The following is a 22,052-nucleotide window of genomic DNA, read 5'->3' as shown; positions in this document are numbered from 1 at the left end:
TAAACTCTCAACTCTCCTGCAAAGGGAATCCATCCCCGATGGTGCAAACCTATGATTACCACAAATTGGCAATGTAATGACATGCTCCCCAGTCCAAATGTTGCCTAAACTGGTCTCAGACCTTTAGAGATGCCACTATCACTGGGCTCATTGAGAACTTGGCCGGAGAAAATGGAATAGGGGCTGTAACCAAAGCCCTTAGACACAATATTACACAAGAGGCCTCATTCATCTGTCCCCACCCCGGCCCTTCAAACTACCCTCGCACTTTCACGATGTTCGCCGCCCAGAGCATCAGATTTGGTTGTGCCAACCCACCCCTTTGTCGCCCTCTCTGCAGGAAGGTTCTTCTAATCCTGGGAGTCTTCCCGGCCCAAACAAAGGCAGAGATTAACCTATCAACCCGAATGAAAAAAGATTTAGGTAGGGAGATCGGAGACACTGGAACACCATTAAAAATCTTGGCAGAATGTTCATTTTCACTGTATGTACTCTACCTGCCAAGGAAAGCAGAAGGGCATCCCACCTCTTCAAGTGCCCCTTCACTACCTCTACCAGACTGGACAAGTTCAGTTTATGTAACAAAGCCCAGTCATGCGCCACTTGAATCCCTGAATGCTTAAACTTTGTCGTGGCCAGTTTAAACAGCAACCTCACCGATCTCCCCTCCTCCCCAGGGAAGTCACTGAGAAAATTTTGCTCCTGCTTATATTTAATCTGTACCCTGAAAAACATCCAAACTTTTCAACAGCCCCATAATTTCTCCCACACCAGTGAGAGGATCAAAAATGTACAACAAATTGTCCACACAAACCTACACCCTATGCTCTTTACCACCCCCCACGCCAATACCAATACCTCTCCATACTCCTGATGATCTAAGCCCGATGGCCAACAGCTCAATCGCTAATGTGAACAACAATGGGGAAAGTGCCTCTGTATACACGAAAATATCCTGATATCACCGCATTGGTCTGGACACTAGCCGTGGAGGCGCTAAACAGCAGTCTCACCCAGGAGCTAATTTTTGGACGAAACCCAAATCGTCCCAAGACCTCGAAGAGGTACCATCACTCCACCCGATCAAAGACTTCTCCTCATCTGTGGAGATGATTACCTCCGGCACCTGCTCCATAGAGGACAACATGATCATGTTCAAAGCCTCCTGACATTCCACAACAACTGCCTGGTCCTCGGCGATCACCTCTGGCAAGCACCCCTCCAGACGCTTCGCCTGAATCTTAGTTTTGATTATCGCATCAGTATTGAACAGTGAAATAGGCATGTAAGGCCAACGCTCCAGGGAATCTGTCCTTTTCCGGGATCAGAGAGATTGATACCTGCGCCAATGTGGCCAGCAGTACCCCCTCCCCCTTGACAGAGAGTCCTTGAACATTCCCAGTAAATGCAGCCTCAACAAGGGCAAACTGTTTGTAAAAATCAAACTTTGAATGGAACACCTGCCCTACCCACCCCTTCCTCAGTCTTGTCTGATCCCCAACTTTCCAATGTGTCCCCTGCAAGAAGACTACCTTTATATTCAAACTCCTCAAATGTAAACACCCAGGATCTTTTAACCGGACCATTTAACCTCTAACATTCCACATTATCAACCTAATGGGTGGGCCTCTGGATTCCCCCTCTATTAGACTGAGCCATATCCCTCAAACGAGGGCTTCCAACTGGGCCCTAACCTACCTCTAATCCAGGCCCACGCAAGATGGCTACCATCCACACCCTCATCCAGATCCATACACAGAGACCCTAGTCGCAAGCATTTTGTCTCAGCCCCACCCCCCCCGCCTCGATTACCCACCCAACAACCCTCTCCTCCAAACAACCACTAACCACCACTCCCAGCTCAGATAGGCACCCACCCCTCCCACCCCTCCCCAAACACAGAAAATCCATCCAGCCTTGGCTCATTGCGTTACTCCACAAACAGAACAAAAATCACTCCTCCCTCAAACATCGAGCTGCAGCCCCCACCCTCACTTTGCTTCCGTTAACTAGCATAACAGCTAGCCAGGTGGCTCCCATTTAGCAAGCCAAAGGAAAAAGAAAAAAACAACCAGAAGTCCAACACCCTCCTTCCCCAGTCCCTTATCCAAAAAGAAAGTACCTACTAGGAAGAAAAAAAAGAGCCACACCCCTCTTTGACCAGTCAAACTACCCCAAATTATCCTGCACAAGAGAAAGAAACAAAACGAGCCCCAAATAACAAAAACACAGATAGTGGCGAGAAATAGGAACAATGACAAGCAAAATTCAAAAAAGTCCTAAACATCTTATAACCACACTCAAGTCTCCCCTAGTCCGTTCCTCCTCACAAAGTAATTTGCCTCCTCCAGCATGTTGAAATAATGTTCCTTGGTTATAAAAGTGACCCACAACCGAGCTGGGTACACCATTCCGAATCGTACCCTACTTTTTGTAAAGCGCCTCCTTGGCATTGTTGAACCCAGTTCCAACCCGATGTCCTGGTAAGTTCGAATGCGGTGCCCTTCCCAATAAATTTCCCGCATGGCCTTCGCCCATTTTAAGATCCGCTCTTATCAAGGATACTATGAAGGCAAACTATGACCACCCACGGTGGATCCCCAAATTTTGGCTTCTGTCTTTGTGACCAGTGGTGCCAGTCCACCTCAGGAGGACTTCTAAACACCTTTATCACAAATTCTGTGGCACTTGTGTCTTCAATTCCCTCCGGTAGTCCGACAATCCGCAAATTTTGGCGTCTGGACTGGTTCTCTTGATCATCAACCTTGGCCTTCAAACCTTTTGGGCCGCTACCATTAACGCTACCTCAGCTTCAAAATGGCAATCTGGTCGATGTGGTCCATTGTGTAATTTCAAGAAGGAATTAAGATTCAGCTCTTGGGGCTAAAGGAATCAAGGGATATGGGGCGGGGGGGAGGTGGCGTAGGGTATTGAACTTGATGATCAGCCATGATTTTAATGAATGGCAGAGCAGGCCTGAAGGCTAAATGAACTCCTGCTTCTATTTTCTGTGTATGTTTTGATGTATGAAACCGCTTCTTCCACCTCCAGGATCTTCACACCCTGCGCCTCCAAAGTTCTACCCTCTCCAAAGTAACCTGAAGGGGGTGGGGGCACTGCTTTCTCAATCGCCTTGGAAAGATCCTCTACCATCGATTGCCTTTGTTTTTGGAACTCCTCCATTAGGAACTCCATCAATTTCTCAGTTGCCCAGAGGGAAGGCGACGACGATCCGGATTGGTGAGCAACTTTTGTTAGACTTCTGCCTGGTTTTACCCCTGCAGACAGCCCACACTGAGAGACAGGTAAATTGCCCTTTTTTTTTTAGGAATTACACCCTGTAAATTGGGTGATTGGGTGACTGCTCACTGCATTGCCACCAACAGAAGTCGCTTACATCAATAGTAATTCCTACTAGTAGATTTAGTACATAAAAACATGTATGTATGCATAGAATCGTATTTTTAAAAATCACTCCTTGCACTTTAACTTATTGAATCCCTTATATTTGGAGCAGTTTTGTATTGCTGTCAGCACTTTGAAAAGCACCCATTTACACGAAGGGTAAATCCTACAGCACTGGCAGCAATATAGAAAACAACAGCTGCTGAAAGTCAAAGCTTCCAAGAGGCTATTGACTTTTTGTGCAAAGCTACCAAGTAAAAATTGCATTGCTATATGCTCAGAAATAAGAACAGGCTTTAAAACTAAAAGTAGCTATTTACACAGTTCACTGCTCCTTTCGAAACAGTGGTGATACTACCAAGTTCAAAGCTGCATCTGGCAGCAGCGCTGCTAGGCAAATGCAACAAAATTTGTGCTTAAATTGGTACAATGAATTATTAATACTTTTTTTGGCAATTGCTAGTGTTTTAAAAAACAGTTTAGAAATGTTGCAAGATACCATATGAGCCCTCAAGTTTCAGTTATGTTAATTATAGTATGTTTTAAATTAAACCCACAATGATCTTCAAACATGGCTGTTGCTGTACCATTTTAGGCAGAAGTTTTATTCTTGCTTTATGAACCCCTGCCTATCGCCCAGAACAGATTAATACGGGAAATGATCCGAGTGTGCACCAAACGTTGGATAGGAAAGAATGTGAAATCATACTGGGTAGTTTGAAGATAAATTAATATGTAACATAATTAAACAGAAGACTTCCAACTACACCATTAGAATAACCATTCTAAACGTAAGGGGACTTAACGGCCCAGTGAAGAGATCTAGAGTCCTCACCCACCTTAGAAACATGAGGGCCGACATAGTCTTCCTCCAAGAGACGCACTTGAGGGAGCGGGACCAACTGCGGGTAAGAAAGGGCTGGGTGGGACAAACCTATCATTCCTGTTATGGGGCAAGGGCCAGGGGGGTGGCGATCCTGATTGGCAAGAGGACAATGTTTAGGGCGACAAAGACGGTTACGGACCCAGGGGGACGGTATGTCATGGTCAGCGGGGCCCTGGATGGGGCGCCGGTAGTTCTAGTTAACGTGTACGCGCCCAACTGGGACGACACGAGCTTCATCCAAAAGACCATGGCAGAAATCCCGGACATAGCGACGCACCGACTAATCATGGGGGGGGACTTCAACTGTGTACAGGACCCAACGACGGACAGATCAAACCCCAGAACGGGGAAAACCTCAAACATGGCAAGGGAACTCAGCCACTATATGGAGCAGATGGGAGCAGTAGACCCCTGGAGATTCGCCCACCCGGGGGAGAAAGAATTCTCTTTCTTCTCCCCAGTACACAACGTGTACACCAGAATTGACTTCTTTGTGGTGGGGAAAACGGTGCTTCCAGAGATAGACAAGGTGGAATACTCCGCAATTGTGATATCAGACCACGCTCCACACTACATGGATGTGCGGCTAGAGACGGGAAGGGCCCAGCGCCCCAAATGGAGGTTGGACGGTGCCTTACTAGCTGACAAGGCCTTCAGCGAAAGGATAGCGCAGGCCATAGCGGAGTACACTGAGATCAACCAAAACGGGGAGGTCTCACCCTCCACGTTCTGGGAAGCGCTTAAGGCCGTACTAAGAGGGGAAATCATAGCCTACAAAGCGCAAAGAGATAGGGAGGAAAGGGTGGCTAGGCAGAAGCTGGTCGACTCCATACTGGAGGTAGACCATAAATACTCCGAGGCCCCGACTGTAGAACTCCTGGCGGAGAGAAAAGAATTACAAAGGAACTTTGACCTGCTCTCCACCAGGAAAGCAGTACACCAACTCCGCCAGGCACGCGGGGCCCTATACGAACACGGAGACAAAGCCAGCCGCCTGTTGGCCCACCAGCTGAGAAAGCAGGCAGCCAGCAGAGAAATCGCGCAAATCAGAGATACCAGAGGCACGTTGGAAACAGAACCAGAGAAGATTAACAAAACCTTCAAGGCCTTCTACCAAGAGCTGTACACCTCAGAGCCCCCAACGGGGAAGGCTGGGATGAACCGGTTTCTTGACGGACTGAACATACCAGTTGTGGGAGAGGGCAGAAAACGGGATCTGGAAGCACCACTAGCACTGGGAGAGATCATGGACAGCATTAGCTCCATGCAGGCGGGGAAGGCGCCGGGACCGGACGGATTCCCGGCGGACTTCTACAAAAAATTTGCGACAGCGCTGGCCCCGCACATGCGGGAGATGTTCACAGACTCGCTAGCTAGGGGCACGTTGCCACCCACGTTAGCACAGGCCTCAATCTCGCTGATACCTAAGAAAGACAAAGACCCAACGGAATGTGGGTCATACAGACCCATATCTCTGCTGAATGCAGACGCCAAAATACTGGCCAAAATCCTAGCCAAAAGGCTAGAAGACTGTGTACCTGAGGTGGTCACAGAGGACCAGACGGGCTTTGTCAAAGGTAGACAGCTGACCGCGAACATCAGGCGCCTGCTGAACGTGATAATGACCCCCTCCGGGGAGAGAACACAAGAGGTGATCGTCTCCCTGGACGCAGAAAAGGCCTTCGACAGAGTCGAATGGAAATACCTCATAGAGGTACTGGAGCGGTTCGGGCTTGGAACAGGGTTCACCGCTTGGGTAAAGCTCCTGTACAACGCTCCCATGGCGAGTGTACAGACCAACAATACCAACTCCCAATACTTCCAGCTGCACAGGGGCACCAGACAAGGATGCCCACTGTCCCCGCTGCTGTTCGCACTAGCAATCGAACCGCTAGCAATCGCGCTCAGGGCAGCAAAAAATTGGAGGGGGATCCGAAGGGGAGGTAGAGAGCACAGAGTCTCACTCTATGCGGATGATCTGCTCCTCTATATCTCGGACCCACAAAGCAGCATGGACGGAATCATCGCGCTCCTGAAAGAGTTTGGAGCCTTCTCGGGCTACAAACTCAACATGAGCAAAAGTGAGATCTTCCCATTACACCCGCAAGGGGGGGGGGGGGGCAGCACTAAAGGGGCTGCCGTTCAAACAAGCCCGACATAAATTCCGCTACCTGGGGATCCAAATAGCCCATGACTGGAAAGGGATCCACAAATGGAACCTCACCAGCCTGACGGAGGAAGTTAAAAAGGACCTGCAAAGATGGAACACACTCCCGCTCTCCCTCGCGGGGAGAGTTCAGACGATCAAAATGAACGTACTGCCCAGGTTCCTCTTCCTGTTTAGATCCATTCCGATCTACATCCCCAAGGCCTTTTTCAAAGCGCTGGACAAACTCATCATGGCGTTCGTATGGGGGGGTAAAAATGCTAGGATCCCAAAGAAGGTCTTACAAAAAACAAAAACCAGGGGAGGGTTAGCCCTCCCGAATCTACAATTCTACCACTGGGCAGCAACAGCCGAGCGAGTAAGGGGATGGATCCAGGAGCCAGAAGCTGAGTGGGTGCGTGCGGAGGAGGCCTCCTGCATGGGAACCTCCCTCCGGGCCCTCGCCACGGCAGCACTCCCATCCCCACCCAAAAAACACTCCAGCAGCCCAGTGGTGACAGCCACCCTCCAATCCTGGAACCAACTGCGGCAGCAACTTGGCCTGACCAAAATGTCGAACAGGGCTCCCATCTGCAACAACCATAGGTTCAAACCAGCACTGACCGACGCCACCTTCAAAAGGTGGAGGCAGGACGGGGGGACACTGACAGTCAGGGACCTATACACGGACGACAGGATCGCAACACTGGACGAACTGACAGAGAAATTTCAGCTAGCTGGGGGGAACGAGCTACGGTACCTGCAGCTCAAAAACTTCCTACGAAAGGAGACAAGGACGTACCCACAACCGCCACGACAGACACTACTGGAAGACCTACTGGACGCAAGTATCCTAGAGAAAGGGAACTGTAGTGACATGTATGACCGACTGGTAGATAGGGACGACACCGTACTGGACGCAACAAGGAGGAAATGGGAGGACGACCTGGGGATGGAGATCGGGTGGGGACTCTGGAGCGAAGCACTGCATAGGGTCAACTCCACCTCCACGTGCGCAAGGCTCAGCCTGACGCAACTAAAAGTGGTACATAGAGCCCACTTAACAAGAACCCGTATGAGTAGGTTCTTCCCGGAGGTGGAAGACAGATGTGAACGGTGCCAAAGAGGCCCGGCCAACCACGCCCACATGTTCTGGTCCTGCCCCAGACTCGTGGAGTACTGGACAGCCTTCTTCGAGGTAATGTCCAAAGTGGTGGGAGTGAGGGTGGAGCCATGCCCGATAGTGGCGGTCTTCGGGGTTTCAGAACAGCCAGATCTATTCCTGGGGAGGAGGGCGGATGCCCTTGCCTTTGCCTCCCTGATCGCCCGCCGTAGAATCCTGTTTGGCTGGCGGTCAGCAGCACCGCCCAGAGCTGCGGACTGGCTGTCCGACCTCTCGGAATCTCTCCAAATGGAGAAAATCAAATTTGCTATCCGAGGGTCGGACGACGGCTTCCACAGAACGTGGGAGCCATTCATGCGACTGTTCCGGGACCTATTTGTGGCCAATGTACAAGAGGAAGAATAGTCGGGGGAAGGTAGCGGGAGGGGGGGGGGGGGGCTACAGGTTCGTTACGGGGGTTCGATGGCTAGCTAAGGCCCAAAACCAAGCTAAATAAACATGTTGGGGGGGGGGGGGGGGGGGGGGGGGGGGGCGCAGTTACTACTACGAAGATGCTTACCTGTAAATATGTGTGTTAATTTTTGCGTGTTTGTTTTTGTTTGTTTTTTTTTCTCTCTCCTAACAATTTGTAATTTGTTCAATATAAAATACGAAAACTGAATAAAAACATTTATAAAAAAAAAAAGAATAACCATTCTAGAAACATATATGTATAGACATAGGAATTAAGAGCAGGATAGGCCATTCAGCCCCTCCACCCTGCTTTGTCATTTGGTAAGATCGCATCTGACATATTTGTGGCATCAACTCTGCTATCCTGTATATCCCTTATAACGCTTTGACTGTAACTTGAATTAAAACAAAAAAACCTTCTCTGTAATATGAAAAATAACTTGCACGTTGGAAAACTTCCCACTTTAATCTAAATACAGAAAAATCCATAAAGTTACAATAACTTTTCTGGAATATGAAAAAATGTTTTACAAATTGGAAAACTTCCCATTTTCTACCCAAACACATAAAATCCATTAAGTTACAATAGCTCTGTAAATCTGAAAGCACATTATAAGCATTATGAATGTTGCAAAATAAACAAGGCTTAATAGATTTCTACGACATTAACCTACTGAAATATTGATAAAATATATTTCATGGACACGGTTGTTAAAGTATTTTCTTCTATGGTGAAGACCATTCCAGATTACTTCAAATATACTCGATTGACATTTAATTTTCTCTCTTCAAGGCTTTTCTGCACATTAAAAATGAGAACTCACTTGATTAAAATGATTAATACCACAGTGAATGAAATTGTACTGCCACGCCTGAACTAAACATAAGTTGAGGCTTCAACATTGCTTGCAGTTTGTATTCTCTAGCACAACACAGGAAACAGAACATAAAAAAAGGCATTTCCAGCATCTCTCTGCAGTTCAGTTAATATCTAATTGTAAAAATTGGCTGGATTTGAATGCAACTTAAAGAAAGAAAGAGACTCCTTGGATCTAACTGTAGCCATGATTCTTTGAACAGGACGGCACAGTGTTATAGTGGTTAGCGCTGCTGCCTCACAGCGCCAGGGACCCGGGTTCAATTCCAGTCTTGGGTGACTGTGTGGAGTTTGCACTTTCTTCCTATAGCTGTGTGGGTTTCCTCCGGGTGCTCCGGTTTCCTCCCACAGTCCAAAGATGTCCAGTTAGGTGGATTGGCCATTCCAAATTATCCCTTAGCGTCCAAGGTTGTGCAGGTTAGGTAGGTTTACAGGGAGAGGACGAGAATCTGGTTAGGGTGCTCTTTCAGAGGGACGGTGCAGAGCCGATGAGCCAAATTGCATCCTTCTGCACAGTAGGGCTTCTATGATTCTAGGTGAGTCAATCTCCACTGGAGTTTTGCACATGCAGTTAAGACCAGTGAAGTATTCAGGCCAAGCATTTGGCATTTGAAGGCTGGTGTGATAATTGGAACCAGACAGATGGAGAGAGGGGGAGGGGAAGTGAAGGAGCAGTTAGGAGAGAAAGAAGGAGAAAGAGTAGGAAAAAAGAAAAGGACAGGAGGATATGAGAATGGTGAAGTGAAAAAAGAAATTGAGAGGTGGTGAAGAGTGAGGGGAAAAGAAGTGAGGCACAGAAAAGGAGTGAATAAGTGGGAGGGGTCGGGTGAAGCATGGAAGGAACAACAAACAACGTGTATGTCTCAATGGTCCTTTTGTAAAACAAGAAGTCATGGATATATAATTCCCAAATGGACAAAGATACATCCTGATGTAACTGCATTTAGGTTCCATCCACTGATAGCCCCCTCCCTTACACTTTTTTGTATCCATGAGGCACTGGACAGGAACAATATGAATCTGAGGCAGGAAAGCTTCATGAGTAGAAACACAAAACACGAATCAAAGAAGAGTAAATTCAAAATACTTCAGATAAATTTTGCTACACATTCACTATACTGGAGGGATGATTAATTATTGTGGCCTAAAAAGCTACAATTGCAACTAAAAGGAACTGATCATATAACCTCATATTCAGCAACAACATTTCTACATCAAGATCCTTCAATTCTGTAATTTCTTCAAAGAACCGCTAAGCTTGTCGAACCTACGAAAATAATTCAAAATGCAACTGTTCACCCATCAGCAAAGTTCAGCTGTGCATAATATCCCGTAAGTAACGTTTCTGTTCTCCTGACCTGTTGGTAGATCAACCAGTTGCAGTTCATTCCGTACTAAACCCAGGTTGTTTGGCGTTGAGGTGGCAAAAGAAAGAAAGCTGGCTAGGCTTGCCCACTCAATGCCCCTGTAGAAAATTCAAAAAGAAAGATTTAAACAGCTAACTTGAACAGAATCTCAATTCTTACCATAAAGCAATTAATTACACATTAATGAGTTAAGCTATACGAAGTTAGTAATTGCATTAACCTCTTACTGTGCGGTACCTACAGCATATTTGAGATAACAGTAACTTGTATTTATAGAGCACCCTTGATGCAGTAAAACATCTCAAAGCACTTAACAGGGGCATTATCGAATGAGGCAATTGCCACATAATAGTCACAGCATTCAGCAAGTTTCTTTTTGAATGCTCGAATCAAAAAAGCAGCTTACTGAAACATTTTACTACTGTCTAGGCAGTAAATGCCTGGCTATCGCATTTGTAATGTTAGCTGAACTTTCAGAATTTATCATAGCCCTATGAAACTGACTGCTATTTCTAGCACATGCGCAGTGAAATGCTGGCAGTGATTCCTTCCTCCTCCTCAGGGTGTCCCGGTAAGTCATCACGGATGGCAATCTTTAAAAATCACTGTTCCGAAAGTGCTCTTTTTTACACTGCAATATCTCTGTTCAAAATCTCTGTAAAAGATGCAGCTTGCTAATGAGGTGTAACTGAATTTTTGTTTCAGGTCAATCACGGGCAAAGAAACCGCCTGCTGATTACCACGTACCACCCCATCTCAGCTGATAAATCGGTGTTCCTCCAAGCTGAATATCATCACGCACTAAGCTCTGAGAATGGCACGGGCACACCATCCACTCCAGATGGACTTCAATGTCCATCACCAAGAGTGGTTCAGTAGCATCACTACTGACTGAGTTGCTCAAGTGCTAAAAGACATAGCGACTACACTGGATCTGCGGTGGTTGCTGTAGGAACCAACGTGAGGGGGGAAAAGTACTTGACCTCACCCTCACCAACCTGGCTGCCCCAGATGCATTTGTCCACGGCAGTATCGGTAAAAGTGACTACTGCAGAGTCCTTGTGGAGACCAAGTCCCATCTTCACATTGAGGATACACTCATTGTGTTCTGTGGCACTACCACTGTGCAAAATGGGATATATTTAGAACAGATCTACCAACATAAGTCTAGGAAACCATGAGGTGCTGTGGACCATCAGCAGAAGCACAATTATATTCAACCTCAAACTGTAACCTCATGGCCCGGCATATCCCCCACTCTAGCAATACCACCAAGCCAGGGGATCAACCCTGGTTCAATGAAGAATGCAGGATGGCATGCCTAAAAATGAAGCATCACCCTGCTGAAGCAACAACACAGGACGACTTTTCATAATAAAACAGCATAAGCAGTAAGTGATATACAGAGCTAAGCGATTCCATAACTAACTGATCAAATCGAAGCTCTCCAATCTTGCCACAACCAGTCATGAATGGTGGTGGACAATTAGACAACTCACTGGGGATGAGGCTTTACAAATATCCCCATCCTCATAGATGGGGATCCCAGTACATCAGTACAAAAGGCAAGGTTAAAGCAGTTGCAGCAATTTTCAGCCAGAAGTGCCAAGTGGTTGATCCATCCCAACCGCCTCCATAAGTCCCCAGCATCACAGATGCCAGTCTTCAGCAAATTCATTTCATGTCACGTGAAATCAAGAAAAGGCTGAAGGCAATGGATACTGCAACGGTTATGGGCCCTGACAATATTGGCAATAGTACTGAAAACTTGTGCTCTAGAACTTGCCACACCCTTAGCTATACCATTCTAGTACAGCTACAACACTGACATCTACCCAGCAACGTGGAAAATTGCACAGGTATGATATGTACACAAAAAGCAGGACAAAAACAACCCAGTTAATTACTGCCCCATCAGTCTACTCTTGACCATCAGCAAGTGATGGAAGGGGTCAGCAACAGTGCTATTAAGTGACACTTGCCTAAAAATAACCTACTCACTGAAGCTTAGTTTGAGTTTCATCAGGACCACTTAGTTCCTGACTGCATGGTGGCACTGCTGCTTCACAGCGCCAACATCCCAGGTTCAATTCCCAGCTTGGGTCACTGTCTGTGCAGAGTTTGTACATTGCCTCGTGTCTGCGTGGATTTCCTCCAGGTGCCTCAGTTTTCTCCCACAAGTCCCAAAATAGGTGCTATTAGGTAATTTGGACATTCTGAATTCTTACTCAGTGTACCTGAACAGTCATGGGGGGAGGCGACTAGGGGATTTTCGCAGTAACTTCATTGCAATGTTAATGTAAGCCTACTAGTGATAATAATAAAGATTATTATTAATTACAATCTTGGTTCAAACATGGACAAAAGATTTGAACTCCATACATGAGAGGAGAAGACTGCCCTTGGCATCAAGGCCACATTTGGCAGCCATGATGTGGAGATGCCAGCGTTGGACTGGGGTGAGCACAGTAAGAAGTCTTACAATACCAGCTTAAAGTCTAACAGGTTTGCTTTTGAATCACTAGCTTTCGAAGCACTGCTCCTTCCTCAGGTGAACTGAGGAACACTCACCCGAGGAAGGAGCAGTGCTCCGAAAGCTAGTGATTCAAAAACAAACCTGTTGGACTCTAACCTGGTGGTGTAAGACTTCTTACAATTGACAGAGCAGAGCATCAAGGGGCCCGAGCACACCTAGAGTCAATAGGAATCGAGGGGGGGAACCCTCCGCTGGTTGGAGTCATACCGACCACAAAGGAAGATGATCGTGGTTGTTGGGAGGGGAGTGCCCTAGGCCCAAACATCTTCAGCTACTTCATTAATAACCTTCCTTCCATTATAAGGTTAAAGGTGAGCTGTTCACTGATCACTGCACAATGTTCGGCATCATTCTCGACTCCTCAGATACTGAAGTAGTCCATATCCACATGCTCAAGACCTGGGCAATATCCAGGCTTTGACTGATAAGTGGCAAAACATTTGCGCCACAGAAGTACCAGACATTGACCATCTCCAACAAGAGAAAGTCTAACCATCCGTCTTTGATATTCAATGTCATTACAATCACTGAATTCCCCACTATCAACATTCTAGAGGTTACCATTGACTAGAAACTGAACAGGACTAGCCAAATAAATACTGTGGCTACAAGAGCAGGTCAGAGGCTAGGAATCCTGCGGCAAGTAGCTCACCTCCTGACTCCTGTCACCATTCTCAAGTACAAAAACATTCACGAAGCTTGAAACCATTCAGGACCAAGCTGCCCATTTGATTGCCGCCCCATCCACAAACATTCAATCCCTCCACCACCAATGCACAGTAGCAGCAATTTGTGCCATCTACAAGAATGCACTGCAGGAACTCATAAAGGCTCCTTAGACAGCAGCTTCCAAACCCACGACCACTCAAAAGATGTACTGGTTAGGCAATTTGGACAATCTGAATTCTCCCTCAGTGTACCTGAACAGGCGGCGGAGTGTGGCGACTCGGGGATTTTCATATTAACTTCATTGCAGTTTTAATGTAAACCGACTTGTGACACTAAGAAAGATTATTATTAAAAAAGACAAAGGCAGCTGACACATGGGAACACCACCACCTCCAAGGCACTTGCCATCCTGACTTGGAGATATATCGCCATACCTACATTGTCACTGTGTCAAACTCCTGGAACTCCATCCTTAACAAAACTGTGGGTCTACCTGCACCACGGACTGCAGCGATTCAAGAAGGCAGCTCAACTCCATTTTCTCACGGGTAATTATGGATGAGCAGTAAATGCTAGCATAGCCAGCAAAGCCCACAACTCGTGAATGAATTTAAAAATGAACTGATTAACAAATTTTCTAGCCTCTTACATTTGTATGTCAATTTTTTCCACTATGATAAAACAATCACAGCTTAATATAACATTTTCACACAGATACTTCCATTTCAAATGTATTTGTCCCAATCTTTATTTTGCTCTCTGTAAAATTTCAAAAATGTCAAGGAAGGGAGAGAACATATAAAAGAGAAGCACAGAAATAGAGAGAAAACACTAATTAAGATTGCAGAAGTAACAAGGAGAGAAAATCCAAATATACGGAAATCTAGAAAAATGCCCAAGAATAATTAACATTGAACTGACCATACAATTTATTCATACCAGGAAATATCCTTCTGGAAAGTGACATGCAGCAGCTGCAGACCCCAAATTGTTTGTTATCGAAAATTAGTCAGCCATCTAAAATCTACTTTTAATTGATTTAGATTAGCTGACCCTCGTGTTACTGGGTTGATAATTTGAAGTAATAGTCTGCGTTTGCTTAATCTATGCCATTTAATACTTTGTAATCCTTGATGAGGTTTTCCCTAATCTTACTTTTTCTAGATTGTTCAATTTAAAGTTCCTGAGCCATTTCTCAGTTTTTCATATTTACACTTAGATCGAGAATGTCATGGATTATTAAAGACTCTTACAAAAAGGTAGCAATAAACTGATTATCTGACTATACCGTATATTTTTTAAGTTCGATTGGTCATTTTCTTATTCAAACGTTAGCATATGGCTGTGCCTTCAGAAATAATTTCCTGTCGAACCTTTTATGTGGACTTTATATGTAATTTTCGCAACAGATGGTTTGTCATTAGGCTGTTCTAACAGCAAAGCCATTAATTATGCTTGCTTGTGAATTTTTTGTTCAAACAATTGACGACAAGCTTTTCTCTGAAGTAATGTTTCTGCCTCACCAAGATGTGAATCCCAGGAGCCAGAAACTCCGGCCTCCAACAGGCTGAGCATATTTAAATTAGTTTAAAGGCTAATTTAAATACGCGAGGGGGCACCGCGGGTCAGGACCAGCATGATCCGTTTGCCGCACATCCCGTTAAGGGGCTCTCCTGCTATTCACCAGGAATATTGGGAGGTACGCCGGGTTCAACATGGTGGGAGAATCGCCTCCCCTAGTTTCTTAAAAGCTGAGAGTTAAATATGCAATACCTTTACAAATGAGTGGATAATACAAACAATTTTAAGTAAGTCCTGCAAATGTGCAAATATATACGAGTGCCATGAGTAAGCTAAAAATAAAAACTCCACTGTGAAATGTCAAAGACATCAATTTCCACAGTAATCGCACAAGCAAAATCAACTATGACAATTTGGAAAACAGCTGGTGCTACATTCCTGCTGATGGCAATTCAATCCTTTTTTTATTTGTTCAAGACACGTGACCAGTCAGGTGTTTATTGGAAAAGCTATTAATGTTGAACAATGTCGAAGTTTTACAGCAAAACACATGGTCACCTTTCAAAACAGGCAGTCAATTTTGCATTTTTATGCTAATCTTGTTAAATCTGTGTCTAACACAGATCTTATTCATTCTAATTCCAATGACACCATAAGTGTTTTTTTTGCACCCGTTTAGAAAACTCAATGCAAGGAATTTGCACACTAAAAATCTTACTTGACTTCGCAGGAATGAATACTTAATTCCTTGTGTACCAATCCGCTAGTAAGATGATAAACCAACACAGATCCGTTGCTAGTACCTGAAATACATATTAATTAAACAGCTGATGGACATGTTTTTATGCAGCTAATAATGAAATAACCCCATCGATACTATTTAGAAATAAAAATTATGTTGTCAACTAAATGATCAGAGATAAGACAGGTCAAGTTGACTCATGTATTATAACCTCGTGATATCTATTGAAGATCAACTCTTGGTTATAATTATATCCACTGTGAGGAAATACTAAGTCACAGGATTTGTTGATGGCTCAGCAAGTTTATCAGGTGCCTAGATGAGCCATATCACATCACAGTTGGGACCTTCTGAGCCAATAAATTCTCATTTGATTCCCAGTCTTTGCGATATTTGTTGACCTTACTTGGGTGAGCAGTAGGGTGTTCCAATTGGCTTCAGTCCCCCTGGTTCATAAAGTAAAAGAAAGCAGCCAGAATTCCTACTACTGATTGCGATCCAGCAACCCGTGTCAGAAGTCAGGATGAGCAGTTATTGGGTGGGATCAGGATCAGTATGATTATCCTGACATTCAATGGCCTGCTGATATTCACCATCAAGAACCACACATGAATAATGGTCTGAGGCACAGTTGACCCTTAGAAAGGAAAAGGTACCGGATGGGAGAAAAGAAAAAATGACCTGGAGGAAAATAAAGCTTGATTCTAGTTTGGTGACTTAAAAGGCTCCATTGTATGAAGGTATTAAGAATGAATTGTCCTACAATGTCAATCTAATCAGTTTACATTGCAACTTGTTACTTTGTGTTTTAATAAGTTTGAGCTGTACAATGTATGCATGCATTTATGCAAAGCATTTAACATAAAATTAACATTTTATTTAACGGTTCTGATTCACAATTTTTAACCCATAGCTTCTGTTTTTCAAAGAAACGATCTTGACCATATTGGAAACAGAACTTGCTCACATAAACCAAGAACTTTATTCCTGTTAAAATTATGCCAGAAATATTTCGAATATTAGCAATATGTATCTACTGAGCTGCTCACTCTGTAATAGTGAGCTCAGGAGGACAGGTGTTGGGATTGCAACTGGACAAAATAATGTAATTAAATAAAAATATTTGATGAAATAATAAAAGTTGATACAATCTTGCTTTATACAGTTACAGCGGTAAGAATCTTCTTATGAAAAAAATGATACATTAGATAAATGAGGCTTATTACCGTTTGTTCAAACAGAAATTTCTATTTACTCTTAATAAGATAGTGAACCTTCCATCAAGTACTCACCCACAGCCAATAAAGGTTGATAGTTCTTTATGTTCTTGGTAGTGAGTGGCGGACACATTCGTATGACAAAAGGTGGCAGTGGGAGACCTGACAACAAACCAGTCAGCAGGAACTTCAGTTGAACCTCCTGTTGGTACGGAACATTAGGCTGTTCTTCACCTACCGCTATACTCTGTCCTGTCAAAAAGACAAATTGAGAGAATAAAAAACATGCAGTACATCAAAACAAGTTATCTTAATCTTGCACAGCAACAGCTCAAGAGGATTATAGGTTACCAAGAGAAATGTAGAAAATCAAAATGCACTATAATCAGTTTTATTCTTGACGAGGCCACACTCCGGAAATGCAGGGGTCATGAGCTGACTGAATTCATCGTACTTTTCCCAGTCCTTTATCCTAGTGGTACAATTGTGGACACTTTAAAAACAACTGAGCTAACTCCTGGGCACTGGTGTCCTGGAATCAAATGTAAAACAAGTGCAAGAATAAAGCAGCACTTTGATATGCAGCTGAGGCCACAAGAATCATCATCTATGGAAAATAATTAGTCGGGGATGGGGTTGGGAGGTTAGCTAAAGGCTCTACTGTTTCACTTTCTTACTCAATAAATTTTGTAAAGCTTTCCTTGCAGGCTTTGAGTGAAGTGCTAGATAAGGCACTTATCATGGAACATACCTTGTGTAGGGGAAAGGTGATTATGGGCTGATTGGTCATTTTGAGCCTCATGCTCTGAAGTGTTTAAAAGGTTACCCTGAGAGCTGTGAATCATGCTGTTCACTCAAAAAGGCATCACTTAATGCCAATGAATGAAATTAGTGGTGAAAACTGCCAATGTTAAATGTATACAGCCACTGTTTACAGGCAGAGTACCAGCTATTTTCTTAATGTCCCTCAAGCTCAGCTATAAAAGGTGTACAGAGCCACAAACCAAACTCCAAATCACAAGGTGGCCACAGGAAAAATGTGGTTTTGCATTTTCTCAGAATGAAAACCTTAATAATCCTCGAGTATCATATTTTGTGCAATGCTATTATTTCTAATTAACATGTAGCCCAAAAATGAGATTAGATTAATAAATCATGAAAAGTAAACTTAGATTTGAAGTATGATCTATTTATCAATCCCATAATCACTCAGGATCCCAAAGTGAAATATGTGAGCAACTACTCATAACTTTCAGTCATTCTTTGTTTCTTTGTTAAATGGTTGGGAGCAGATATTCAGAATATTACTACACTGTGCTGTATGATATATTCTAGTCCATTATCATTACACATATAAGGTATTACTCAAGAGTTCCCTGTTCCAATTCAATACTCATCTGCCCCCAACTGGAAAACTGCAACATTTTGGCTGCCATTCAGTTATAGTAACAAAGTGATACTGGGGATAATAGCATCGGGTAAGTAGATTAACAATCTACAGCAACCATCTGAACTGTGAGGAGGGACTACCAGATCTAGAAATCCTGATAATGACAATTCAGAGAGGTAGTTAAGAATCCAAGGAATGTAAGTAGGCTAAATCAGAAGCAGCATATTTTATTATGATCACAAACGATACAAGTTTGTAACGATACAGGATATGGATACAAGATCAGTATAGGAAAAAGTGAACAGACACAAAAATGTGAACAGATGGAACGGAATGTCCTTAGATAGTTGCAGAGGTAAACTGTAACTCAACAAGGAACTAGATAAATATTTGGCAGTCAAAGGAAACTAGCACTATTCAAACTTTGAAATTAGCCAGTGCTGCATATTACTCTTGGAAGTAGCAGTGCTAAATTACTCCCCTATTCCCCTGTAGTATTTTCACTATCCTAACTTCAAGGGTGTATCCATCCTGCTCAAAATCTCATAATACAAAAACAAATATCAGGTGTGTCACAATGGTATCCCCGTGCGTTTTGAATAGAAAACTCAAGTCTTTCCCATCGGAGTCCCTCCGTAAGTAATCTCTCCGTAAGTAGGCTGAGTACTTGGTGCGACAAGGCCAGATATGAATTATTAAGCAGCTTTATTCTAAAGCAAGTCGGCACATGGTAAAACAGTCAAGAATTTATTCACTTAGCTCAATCAAGCCAAATGTTCTTTGCATTGTAGTGCAAAATAACAAACATGTTCTGTTTCCCCACATCACTGATTTGCCTTGCTTGACCTAAACGTAATGACATCTTTTTTTTTTAATAAACATTTTATTGAGGAATTTTTTGGTTTTACAACAACAACACAATAAACAATGTACATGAAACTATAAACATTACACATACACTTGCCACAGGAGCCTGATACAGCAACCTGACCAAGTCAATAAAGCCCCACCCAAATCCGAACCATCCCAGTACTTCCCACAGATAATCCCATTCTACCCGATCAAAAGCCTTTTCTGCATCCATTGCGATCACTACCTCCACCTCCCTACCTTCTGGGGGCATCATGATCACATTTAACAACCTTCTTACATTGGCCAACAACTGACCCGTCTGGTCCTCCCCAATAACGTCCGGAACACAATCCTCGATCGTGGATAACAAAAGTTTAGCCAGCAGTTTGGCGTCCACATTCAACAAGGATATCGGCCTGTAGGACCCACACAGCTCCGGTTTCTTGTCCCTCTTCAGAATCAGCCAAATCGTGACCTGTGACATCGTCGGGGGCAGCACCCCACTCTCCCTTGCCTCATTGAACATCCTCATCAACACCGGCCCCAATATCCCAGAGACCTTTTTATAAAACCACTGGGTACCCATCCGGCCCCGTGGCTTTACCCGCCTGCATCTCTTCTAACCCAATCAGAGCCCCCAGCCCTTCTACCAGCTCCCCATCCACTTTTGGGAAGTTCAACCCCCCCCCCCTCCCAAGAAGTTCCTCATCCCCATCGGCCCCGTAGGGGGTTCCGACCTATACAGCCACCTGTAGAAATCTTATTCACCACGAATAAACACCTTATTCACCCCTGCTGAGTCTCAAACCAGGTTTGCATCTCCGTCATTTACTTTCCCTATCGCCCTGGCTGCCTCCCTCTTTCTAAGCTGCTGTGCAAGCATTCTACTGGCCTTCTCTCCATACTAATAGATTGCCCCCTCGCCTTTCTCAGCTGCTCCACTGCCCTCTCAGTCATTAACAAGCCAAACTCCGCATGTAGCCGCCACCGTTCCCTTAAAAGCCCTGCCTCTGGGGTCTCCGCATACCTCCTATCGATTTGTACTATCTCCTGAACCAGTCGGTCCGTCTCTGCCCTGTCCACCTTCTCCCTATGGGCCGATACTGTGATCAGCTCCCCTCTGACCACCGCCTTCAGTGCTTCCTATACCACCGCTGCGGAAATTTCCCCCCGTGTTGTTGACCTGCAGGTCATCTAACCTCCAATGCGGGCGCTGGTTACTGTCTTTATTAACCTGCAGGTCAACCCAGTGCGGAGCATGGTCCGAGATTGTGATCGCCGAGTACCCCGTGTCCACCATCCCTGCCAGTGAGGCCCTGCTCAAAATGAAGAAATCAATCCGGGAGTATACTTTATGCACGTGCGAGTAGAAGGAGAACTCCTTCACCCTCGGCTGCCCAAATCTCCATGGATCCACATCCCCATCTGCTCCATGAACCCTTTTAGTTCCTCTGCCTTTGCTGGCACCCTGCCCGTTTTCAAGTTTGACTGGTCCAAGCCAGGGTCAATAACCGTGTTGAAGTCCCCTGCCATGAAGAACCTGTGCGAGTCTAGGTCCGGTACCTTCCCCAGCATCCTCTTCATAAACTCAACATCATCCCAATTTGGCACATACACATTTACTAATACCACCTGCACCCCCTCCAGTTTCCCAATGACCATAATGTACCGACCTCCCACATTCAAAACTATTCTACCCGCCTCAAACACCACCCGCTTGTTGATCAGGATCGCAACCCCTCTAGTCTTTTAATCCAGTCACGAAGGAAAGACCTGACTGACCCAGCCTTTCTTCAATCTAATCTGGTCAGTTACTCTAAGGTACGTCTCCTGCAAAATTACGTCTGCCTTCAGTCCCCTGAGATGCGCGAACACACGTGCCCTCTTGACCGGCCCATTTAACCCTCGAACATTCCAGGTGATCAGCCTAGTTGGGGGGCTCATTGACCCCCACCCCCCAGATCAGCCATCCCTTTTTTTGTGCACGCCTCCAGCCCATGCTCCACGCCTCCACCGGCCCGCCCCGAGGCAGCCTCCACCCCAACCTCCTCTCTGTCCCTTGGCCCAAGTCCCTCCCTCGTCAGCAGGACATTTCCCCCCCCCCCGTAACAACACTCTGTAACCCAACCCCTTTGATAAACCGAACATATGCACACCCGCCCACTACACTTCTGTGAGCTAGCCCATCCAGCTAGCTTGGTGGCCCCCCCATCCCTGGCGCCAGATTGTCTCCCACCCATTGTTCCCTCCCCCCGCTCATACAAACATACTCCAACACCAAACAATCCCCACACAATTGCCCGACAGAAAAACATCAAAATCTAAACAAGCACACCTCAATCCCCCAACAGGGCAAATGAAAACCTTAACTCACTCAGCTCTGCCACTGGTCCCAAATCAATACAGAAGGCATTAGAAACAGCTTCCACAAAACAAAATATGAGAAACTTTTTTTAAAAGAACAGAGAAACAAAAAGAAAAAAATCCATGAACGTTGAAGCAAAGTTCTCAGTCCACCACCAGTCCTTTCCTTTTCATGAAGTCCAGCACGTCCTCAGGCGACTCAAAATAAAAGTGCTGTTCCTCGTACGTGACCCAGAGACGGGCCGGATACAACAGTTCGAACTTCCACCCTTTTCTTAAAAAGAATCAACCTAATCTGGTTGAAGCCAGCTCTTCTCCTGGCCACCTCCACACTCAGGTCTTGGTAGACCCGCAGGATACTACTGTCCCACTTACAGCTCCATGTCTGCTTGGCCCACTGCAGAATGGGCTCCTTATCCAAATACCTGTGGAATCTCACCACCATTGCCCTCGGGGGGGTCTCCCTTTCGCGGCTTCTTCGCCGATGCTCTGTGAGCCCTGTCC

The 22,052-nt window shown here is 45.1% G+C and overlaps 1 protein-coding gene across 1 annotated transcript in view; it reads right to left on the bottom strand.

The window, feature by feature from the left end:
- wdr11 (WD repeat domain 11) overlaps positions 1-22,052 on the bottom strand; it is a 151,691-nt gene that overhangs the window by 64,884 nt on the left and 64,755 nt on the right. Inside the window, exons 10-12 of the mRNA XM_038773684.1 lie at positions 17,018-17,194; positions 15,702-15,786; positions 10,249-10,355 (exon numbers count right to left, since the gene is read on the bottom strand). Of these exons, the coding sequence (XP_038629612.1) occupies positions 10,249-10,355; positions 15,702-15,786; positions 17,018-17,194 (369 nt within the window). The remainder of the gene's footprint in view (positions 1-10,248; positions 10,356-15,701; positions 15,787-17,017; positions 17,195-22,052) is intronic.

This window comes from Scyliorhinus canicula, chromosome 16, assembly GCF_902713615.1.
Source record: "Scyliorhinus canicula chromosome 16, sScyCan1.1, whole genome shotgun sequence".
NCBI classification, from domain to species: domain Eukaryota; kingdom Metazoa; phylum Chordata; class Chondrichthyes; order Carcharhiniformes; family Scyliorhinidae; genus Scyliorhinus; species Scyliorhinus canicula.
This window is presented reverse-complemented; position numbering and strand designations above follow the sequence as displayed.